Source organism: Diabrotica undecimpunctata, chromosome 6, assembly GCF_040954645.1.
Source record: "Diabrotica undecimpunctata isolate CICGRU chromosome 6, icDiaUnde3, whole genome shotgun sequence".
Taxonomy (NCBI): Eukaryota; Metazoa; Arthropoda; class Insecta; order Coleoptera; family Chrysomelidae; genus Diabrotica; species Diabrotica undecimpunctata.
Genome location: NC_092808.1, coordinates 77612968 through 77623698, shown reverse-complemented (window position 1 = coordinate 77623698; position 10731 = coordinate 77612968). Strand labels below are relative to the sequence as shown.

The following is a 10731-nucleotide window of genomic DNA, read 5'->3' as shown; positions in this document are numbered from 1 at the left end:
ACTCTGACGTCCATAGACGTCGTTGTCCGTCAAAGTGTTAACTAATAAAATAATAAAGTTTTCGATGCTTAAATACTAGTAAACCACAAAATAAATTAAATATTGATTTGGTCACTTAAATACAATTTAGTTACCTTATTCATCTATAAACTGTTACTTATTTTGTTAAGCAATGGAAAACAATTATTAAGAGTATTACATACGAGCTCTGTCTCAGTGAAGTTGGCCCAACCCCTCAAAACATGATATTTGTAAATTAAACTTAAGGCAAATTAGAATGTTATTTTAATTCTAACATTTTTGCTTTCTGTAACTGCTTTTAGAACGATAACCAGACCTACGTTGCTATCTTTAAAGAGTATTTATTTCGAAATGGTCCTCTTTGTAAATGATTTGTATTCGATAAAACACATACATACAACTTAACATGTATGGTCGGTTTATCCAATTTAATAAAATCAAGTAGGTGTGGCAAAAGAAATGATAATATTGAATTAATTTTCGTTGTTATTAACAATTAAAAATGTCATGTGGTAAAGTTGCTTTTGACGACATTAGAAACGTGATTTGCGTATTTGCTTCCCAAATCGCTGAAAGTGTTAATAAATCAAGACATACATTTAAAATGTATGAAACAATGTATGTACAGATAATTATTAGGGAAATCATCACAGGAGAAAATCATTAAATTGTACAAAACAACTGGATCTGTGGCTCAAAAACCGAGAAGTTGCAGTCAACCGCATTATTCCAACACAAACTTAAGGGGTTTTAAGGATTATTAAGCAAAATCAGCGTGCTAGATTTAACGAATTCACACAATTATGGAATCAGGCAATGGAAAAAAACTTGTCAAAAGCAGCGTGTCACATTGATGCCAAAAAATTGGGGTTTAAAACTTACAAAGTAAGCTTAAATTATTTTTGCTTTTTTTCTGTTTTGAATTAATATTTTAAAGTCAAAAGAGGAGATCTTACTAATAAAGATTCAGACAAAAAATAGACCAAGGTTAGCCAAGTAACACTAATTATGCTCTCCGAACTAATGTAACTCCATTATTTAGAGTAATGAAACTTAAAACCACAAGTTGAACAAATGCATCTAAATAATCTCGAGTGTATCTTTCAACAAAATGGAATCGCTTATCATTTGGCTAAAAAAATAAAGATTAAATGATAGAAAACAATATTTGACTGTCAAAATAGCCATCCAGTAGCCCAGATCTGTCACCGAGTAAAACTTTGTGGCATATTATAAAGACCATAAAAAGCTCCTACCAAATCGAGGTCTATTTCAGAATTGCATACCCGTCTCCAAGAAATTTGGACCAGTTGCACATCAGATGACTGTCAAACATTAGTTTACACTATGTCAAAACGTATCGAAGCTGTAATCAGTCGAAAAGGTCAAGTAAATAAGTGGTAAATTGCTGATAATTAATTTAGTTGATTTTTTTCTCAATCGACATGGCCCGTAATTTGTAAAATATTGTTTTCTCTGACACAAAAATGTAGTATTTTAATATGAAATTAAATAAAAATATATTTTATCAGAAATATAATTATAATGTTTAATAACTGTTCGTTAATATGGCAAATTTCTGTAACAAAAACGATAGTTTTCGTGGTTGGGCCAACTTCACTGAGACGGGGCTCGTATAACTAAAACACATTTTTGTATAGTAGACAAAGTTGTGTTTCAAAATCATTTAACGAACTGCGTTCATAAACGAACTATGAATACATAGACTAGTTATAGTCAAGGTATGAATATATAAACAGCTATAAGTTTTTCACACATACTTTTAATCAGAATTAAAGTCATCAGAACTAGAGTCGGTGTCCAAATTAGGCTGAATAACAATTGGGACGGTAGTACGATCCACTATGGCGTATTCATTTTCTATGTTAAATGTCATTATCGAACTCGTTGACTTCTTGGCGTATGTTGTCTAGTTGCACTGCGTTCAATGTCGGTGACTCATTGCGTTTCCTTAAGCGCGTCTTTAGTATTCCCCAAATCATTTCTATGGGATTAAAAATGCAGTAATAAGGTGGCAAGCGTAAAATAGTATGTCCTTGTATCTTACAAAGTTTGTCAAGTACGTATTCTTTGTTAAAACTGTGTGACTTTACAATATTTAATAAATCTTTCTTTAAAGGGACTCTATTAGGAAGGAGTATTTTCTTATCTCTCAAAAAAGTTATAATATCATCTTTCTTAGTACTACTGTTGGGTATTTTTCTTAACAGTCGTGAATGATAAAAAGCATTGTCTATGACAATTACAGAATTGGGCGGAATATTAGGTAGAAGTTGTTCCTTAAACCATTTTTCAAATAAATGAGCGGTCATGTCTTCATAATAATCAGCAGATGATTAGTTGATGTTTTTGGCAGACAGTAACAATGAATTTTGTACAAATCCTTGTTCACTACCTGCATGCAAGATTATTATGCGCTTTCCCCTTGAACATGGTGTATTTAAACTGCAGCTCTGAGAGTTATCTACCCAACCATACTTAACGACGTCGTGTGTGTCAAACCATGTCTCGTCTAGATATATTATTAATCTATTGGACTGTCGATATTCTTTGATTTTATGTAAATACTCCTGCCTAAGTTTAACTATTCGCTGCCACTCCATTATTACCATTCTATTATTTATTTTCTTATATCTAAACCCACAGTCTATCAAAATATTTCGCAATGTCGCTAAACATCGGTAGTCATAATCAGGGTATTCTCTTAGAGCATCCTGGATCATATGGAGTGTAGGTACTTTGTTTTCCTTGTAGAAATTATACACTGTCTTTCGAATAACATTCTTATCCATATCGTCTATTTTTCTGAATTTTTGATTCGTTCGTTTTCGTTTTAGACAGTGATTTATTACGTTTCCTTCCCTCACAATACGATAAATTGTTGATAGTGATAGTTTGGTAAGTTCACTTATTCTATTTATAATAGTTCTGGCAGAGTTTTGTTCACTTTCTTTTTTTAAACACTCATATATGTTCAAAACAATACGTTGACACTGCACATGTAGGTCTTTGTTTTTAAATTCTGAACTATTTTCAACACAATTCGATTCTGGGTTAATATTTTCCGCATTTTCAAATGATCGCCAAAAGGCCATATTTACAGTATAATAATTATTTAACACTTATAACAGGTCGCGTCGTAAAATACTAAACTAACATTTATTATAGCTGCACAGCACTGGCATAATTCAATAGCTGTTTCTTATCTATCTGCATCATCGCCGGCGGTAGCAACCGGTAGCGAACGTCCAAGCAATGTGTAAAATATTGGTGATTTTGGATAACATGTCAATGTCCAATATTTATTTGGTGGGATGCAACTTTCATGCTCTGTTTTTTTCATCTCTCTTCTATGGAGTACAGGGATTGTTCAAATACGTTCGAAACATTGACGCGTGTTATTTATAACTTGATTTGATTACCGATAAATGTGATATTGAACTCCCCTTATAAATGGCATCCAAATAAAATGTTTCAACTGACTTTATAAATACTATATACTGTTGTAGGAATGGAAAAAGTCGAAGAGCTATCTCATAATCTTTGTTCGGATCCAACACGATCGGTGTGGGAGGTTGAAATGAGAATATGTAATTGGTGCTCTCTACTCTCAACAACTGCGACATGATGACTGACTCACGTCAATGTATTAATAGGTTATTATATTAGAAAAAAAACAACAATATTTACTTTAATAGTTTTATTTGTTCCAAAGCAAGTTTACAAAAATAACATGAAGCTTGAGAATCAGGTGGGCCATCCCAGTGAGTCCTCCAATCCGGTCTGTTATAATGTACGAAGCAGAAAAGTAGTATCTTTAGGTTAAATTCTCCTAGATATTCTTCAGGCAATTTATGCCATATTTTTAACAATTTGTAAGGTCGTACAGTTTGTATAATATAATCTAGTGGTATGTATTTTAGTTCTTCTTCACTGAATTCTGTAAAACATTTTTTGTAAAACATATGGTCCATAAGCAGTTCTGTACTTTTAGTAGGCTCCATTATATAAAAACTTTAAGCATAAATGTCCACAAATAATTTGATTGTATGTTTGATACTGATGGTTATTATAGGAAATGTTGGTACGTGCACCACCCAGATACTTAACAAGTTCTTTGGTCGGCTTCAAATTACCAAATGAATCGAAATACTCTACGTTGTTGTTTATCTTTCTGTATGCTACCCAATGTGTTCCGTTATGTGTGGACACATCCAAGTTTACTATTGCACATTCTCGTTGTCGAGGACCGTCTCTAGGCAGAGCGTCATTCATGAAAACACCTCGAAAATGTGGTATTTTAAGGATCTTCGCATAATGTGCAATCTCCTCATCATATAGCGGACGATTGGGTAGCTTTATTGGAAGTTTTTTTTCAAATGTAAGCCGAATCCACCTCTCGGTTTCTTACGTAGGTACAGACCCGAACCGATGTGTTCCATTGCCCTGTTATGGCGAATATCCACCTCCAATTTCTTTTGAGCATTCTTAGCGTCGACTACTGTCTTTGCCACCCCAGTTGCACCCCCCGCTAAAGCCCCCAAAGCAGAAAGGCCCGCAAATAGAGGTATGAGGGGTAGAGAGCATCGAGAGCATCCCATCCCCAACTTTCTTTTCGTTTTCATTCCGCCAGTTACAATTAAAGCAGCACTTTTTTCACCAAAGCTAGCGTCTTTCGACTTGAAGCGCTCCCAAGCTCTATCTTCCAATTCTTTATCGGCCTTGTGACGTTCTTCGAGAGATGAATGATGCGAATAAGCGATATCGTGTCGTTTGCAAGCTGCGTCTAATGGATTAATTCCTGGATCTCCACGTGCAAGACGTTTTTTTAGTTTTGTTCCGGGTCCACAATACTGATAACCAGGAATATGTAGTTCAACTGGAAGTTTATTAATTAGAGAGTTCACGAGACCTCCTCCTTCAACAACCAACATTGGACTGATGCCATGCAAGTGGTGACATCTATAATATATATTACCGTACTTATGTACTACACTTGCCACATGATGAAGGTCGTTCAGCAAGAGCAGACGCTACCAATTGATAATTTGGACATTGTCCAGAAAACAACCAACAGTAAACATGGTAAATTACTACCGAATTCATTCAGAGCGATTATTTGCGGTCCAAGTGGGTGCGGCAAAACGAATGTTATGCTATCTCTTCTATTCAATCCGAATGGCGTCAAGTTTAAAAATGTCTATGTTTATTCTAAATCCCTCTTTCAACCGAAATACCAACTACTGCAAGATGTAATAGCGCAAGTTAAAGGTGTAGGATATTACCCATTTAAAGACAACGAAGAAATTATTAGTCCCAGCGAAGCTAAACCCGACTCTGTGTTTTTATTTGACGATGTTGAATGTGATGGTCAGCAAAAGATTCGCGAGTATTATTCCATGTGCAGACATAAAGATATCGATGCCGCTTATTTATGCCAAACATATTCAAAAATACCAAAGCAGTTAATTAGAGACAACTGTAACATGATTGTACTATTCAAGCAAGATGAGATAAATTTAAAGCATGTATTTGATGAGCATGTATCACTAGACATGTCATTTGATGAATTTAAAAAAATTTGTTCTGAATGTTGGTGTGATAGGTATGGTACTCTGGTAATTATAAAAGATTTTGCTCTCAATAATGGCAGATATCGCAAAGGATTTGATAAATATATAAAATTGTAAGATAATTGTTTAGTTGTCAACACAATGTCAGATGATACGGTTGCCATTGCGCTTCGCAAGAAGAAAGTCGCCGAATTGGCTAGATCAATTCGCAAAAAATATTTGGCATTGAAATTAGGCCGAACAGAACAAGATGAGTCCCTAAATAAACTGTTTAAACCACTCTCGAAACCTCTCAAAGATATTGCACAAACATCAAAAACGTTACATCATACTATCACTAACAAGTTTGAACAAGTTAAAAAAGAAGAAGAAGTGAAAAAGGAGGAGGAGGAGGAGGAGGAGAATGGTGATGATGATGATGTATTTCTTGATGCACCCGATCTAGCGGTACCTAATGAAAACATTATTCAAGAACCAATCGAGATTCCGATGGATACCACAGACAAATATATTGATCAATATCCTCCAATAAGTCACAAGTACATAAAAGAATATTTAATAAAAGACGATAAAATTGATAAAAACTATAGTCCATTTTACGATTCTATTAGTGGTTGGATAATGGGAAAACGTCGAATAAACTTTGACAAACGCAATGGAGACATAATAATAATTCGAGAACGTGATTTAGAAGAACGTAGGTTAGGTGGTACGCCAGGTCTATATCAACTTTTATTTTATGCCAACCCTGAACAGTATAATGATGAGGATTTACAAAAGTATAAAACACTGTTGAAAAACACAGAGATTCATCATCTGGATACCTTAGGACGTCTTAAAGGTTCTAGTGGAAAAAAATACCATTCTATTATTAAACCTGTATTCAAACCATCTGATGCAGCAATGAAAAAGCATGCAACTCGATTCAAAAAAGAACTCGAACACAGAACGAAAACAACAACAACACGATCATCTTCATCTACGGCCAAAGGAACGGGATTGGATGACTCTCGTTTAACATACAACACTGCCCCCATGAAGTATATTTATTGGGATGATCCAAATGAGTTAGTGGAACGTCTTAAACTATTGGTGGCTTCGAAAAACGCCGGCAACACATCTCTCGACAACGAAATCGTAGCAATCATCAATGAACTAAAAGAAGCTAATATAATAGAGTAACTGGGAATGTCAGTATCATTTCCACTATGAGTGTCTACAAATTCGGTCATCACTCTCGTAACAGTAGTAGTAATGCTCAAAAGGTCGCACGAATTACATTTCCACATACGTCTGACGGAAATATTAATGCCGAAAATGTGAAAATTTGCAATGTCAAGGATCCATCAGACAATGACGATGCTGCAACGAAAAAATACGTTGATAAACAAATCAATGAGTTGCGTAACCTGCACTATCCATTAATTCAAACACATGGTGTGATATTGCAGCAAAAAACTAATGACATACAGGATTTAGCAATCGGACTAAACGATGTGAGAAAGGAGCTTCATAAAACTACAGTTCCACTTCTCGAGCAAAAATTGCAGCAAAAAACTAATGACATACAGGATTTAGCAATCGGACTAAACGATGTGAGAAAGGAGCTTCATAAAACTACAGTTCCACTTCTCGAGCAAAAGTTACAAAAAATAATCAAAGATGGCCAGAATACACTAAAAAATGATGCGAAGAACAGTATAAATATGTTGAAAAAAATAATCCAAGATGATTTGAATACACTGAAAAAGGATATGGAGAACAATCTAAAATCTGCTGCAGAAACAGTTGCAAAGCACACGATGTACGATATAAAGATGGAACAGAGGATAAAACAAGTGGAACAATCATTAAAAAGCATAGTAGATAGCGTTCATTCATGGGATATAGACAAACGTCTTAAGGTAGTGGAAGGTGCGATGAAAAAATAATGTCTAAAGAAAAGAAAGAGGGGGTGAACGAATTGCATAAACCAGCACGAAAAAACTATCCTCGTCGTCGAACAATAATCAAAGGAATCGATGACTTGTGGCAAATGGATTTGGCTGAAATGCGTCCTTATGCACATCAAAATAAAAATTACAAACTAATACTAGTTGTAATTGATTGTTTTTCAAAATTTGTGTGGACACGTCCTCTAAAAACAAAGACTGGTGAGGAAATTACTCGGGCATTTTCGGATATTCTCGCTCATACTCGACGAGTCCCAAAAAACTTACAATCTGATCAGGGAACAGAATTTTACAACAGAAAATTTCAAAATTTAATGAAAAAACATGAAATTAATCATTACAGCACCTACACGATCAAAAAAGCTGCTATTTGCAAAAGAGTTATTAGAACGTTGAAAGCAAAGTTGTACAAGTATTTCAGTTTACATGGATCGTACAAATGGTTAGATGCTCTAACCATAATCACCGAGGAATACAACAACACAAAACACAGTAAAACAGGATACAAACCGTCTCAGGTTAACAAATCCAACGAAAAAGCCATTTTAAACAAAAGTTATACTCATTTAAAGATTGCCGGTCCACGAAAGTTTAAAGTTGGCGACATTGTACGTGTATCAAAGGCAAAACATTTCTTCGAAAAGGCATACACGCCCAATTGGACTACTGAATTATTTAAAATTGTACAAGTTAAGATAACAAATCCTATAACGTATTTGCTCGAAGACATGCAAGGTGCGCCGATTAGTGGTGGTTTTTACGAAGAATAATTGCAGAAAACATCAAGCCCTGACATATACCTGGTCGAAAAAGTACTCAGACGAAAAGGCAATAAGATGTATGTAAAATGGTTAGGAATGGATAGCAAACACAACAGCTGGATAAATAAATCGAATATAGTTTGAGGATCTATATTTCGATTCGCCGCGTAGACATACACTTTTCTAAAAAAGGCTTACAATTAACCACAAGGAGTGGGGAATGACAAAAGTATAAATTTAAGACAAACTACGATGTTCAGTTTACACCAATTTCGTCAACGGTGTTCGAAACAAGAAGATGATGAGCTCTCAAGATAGTGGTTATGACAGTCAGCCTGTTAATTTCGATGATGATAGCAGTGAATTTAGTATAGAATTTGACAACGATGAAGATGGTCAACCGCCTAGTCCTGGCGCCGAATTAGATTGAGTATTGGCAAAATTTGAAGCAGCAGCTAAAAATGAAGTATATTGTTTATTGGAAACTACATATCCAATGAGCTCTCTCCATATAAAAATTGGTCTATCTCCAGCTCGAGATTTTTCACCATCCATCATTCTGTGTCAACATGGTAATTTTAACAGAATCAGTTTAAGCACATTCGAGTGGGAAGCCATAATTGAGTGGTTTAAAGAAAAAATGAGTGATTTTTTCCAAGCAGATCTACCGACTTATGCGGATGAGTATGATCCCATCGAATTTATGTGTGGTGAGTTTTGCAAACTAAGACAATTGGTGATGGAAAATGTAAGGTTGCTGGCAATCGAGAAATTTGGGGTCGCATATTATTTGTGGGAAGATGAAGTCAACCAAATTATAGAAGCAGACCAGAGCATGATGTCGCATAGAGTGGTGCTGTTAAAGAGTTTACAATTTCACGAATACTATATAAACATTTCAACTTTCATCAAGAACAATTTTGGTGCTATAGACTCTTTATATGGACCAGTTGAAGCCTTCGCAGCATATTGCAGTATTTGTCCAAACACTTTGTTAAGTTTAGCTTTAAAGGAATTTGTATATTATTATAAAATTAAAGTTGTAAATGATTTAACTGAATAAATAATATTAATATAAATATTTTGTCTTTTTATTTGTAATCTAATATAAATAAAACCAAAAAATGTAAGATTACACAAATTTATTATTAAAACTTACATTATAAAATTAATACTATTTTTTATATTTACAAAACTACAATTTACAAAAACTTTGTAATAAGTGATCTTTTCTTTTTTTTGTTCTTATGAGTAGCCATATACTAAAAGAAGATAATTATGTATGCAAAGAGCATGTACATTGAACGGTCCAGGTAGTATCAAACAAGACATGATCAAATGAATTTTGACACCAATTATCTGCTACATCATACAAATATTTTATGGCATATTCATGATGTTCATCCCAACTAACAACCTGTTCATAGCCATAGCATTTATTTTTTGATTTCAGTACGTTTCGGAAACGTTCATAACAACCAAAACAAAAGTTTAAAGCAATATCATCTGCTACAAATGCAGAATAACGGACACAATACATATTAAATTCTCTTTCTTTATAATGTGATCCACAAAGATGAATTCTTTCTGCTTCACTTTCATGTTTTCTTTGTTCAAAATTCATTTGATCGCATACTTGTATTAGATTCAGATAATTTTCGAAAGCGATAAATACTATAATTATTACAAATTTCTAAAGTAAGACTCCACGGTAGAGAAGATATTTCAACAAAGTCAGTTATGTCCAAGATATTTTCACAAATAGTTTTTATAGATTGTGTGCGTAGTGGTGGTACCATCCTGCTGTTTTTTTTTCTGCAACAACAAATACATGTTATTCAACAAGATAATGTCCCCACGGAAGCGTATTAAATGATTTTGGTATTAAGTACCGCTTATCGTCATAAGGACTTAGAGCCGTTTTGGATTACTCGATGCTGAATACTGAGTGTTGGTACGACCGAATACATTTTTGGTTCGCGGTTTGAATTTTGAATTCTTTAAGGCATTTTTCATAGTCTTCGTACGTAATTTTATTTCGAACGACGTTATATTTCACTCCTTTTGCCTTTTTCGTTATTCCCAAATTTCCTATGTCACATTCAATTCTCTCTTTGTTTAGTTGTTTTCTTTCTAGACGCTGTCTCTCTTTTTCCCTCTCCTCGTCAGTTATTTGCAGTTTAAATGTGTTCATTTTTGATCGTAATCCAATAAAATGTGTAATTATTTTCCCATTTGCCTCATCCTTCATTAATCCGGGGATTTTTTATTTAACCGTTCTATCTCGTATGGGTTGTTTTCGGCATAGTCGGAGGTATCGAATTTACTTGGATGCGCCTTTAAAACCTCTCTATATGCATCTGAACATTGCAATTCATAAATAAAACTGTCTGTATCCATATA

General features: G+C 34.3%; 1 protein-coding gene across 1 annotated transcript; it reads right to left on the bottom strand.

Annotated features, from left to right (window-relative positions):
• Positions 1 to 1907: 1907 nt before the first annotated feature.
• LOC140444478 (uncharacterized) lies at positions 1908 to 2354 on the bottom strand. The gene has a single exon (XM_072536236.1). The coding sequence runs from the start codon at positions 2352 to 2354 to the stop codon at positions 1908 to 1910; it is 447 nt and encodes a 148-aa protein (XP_072392337.1).
• Between the last annotated feature and the right edge of the window lie 8377 nt (positions 2355 to 10731).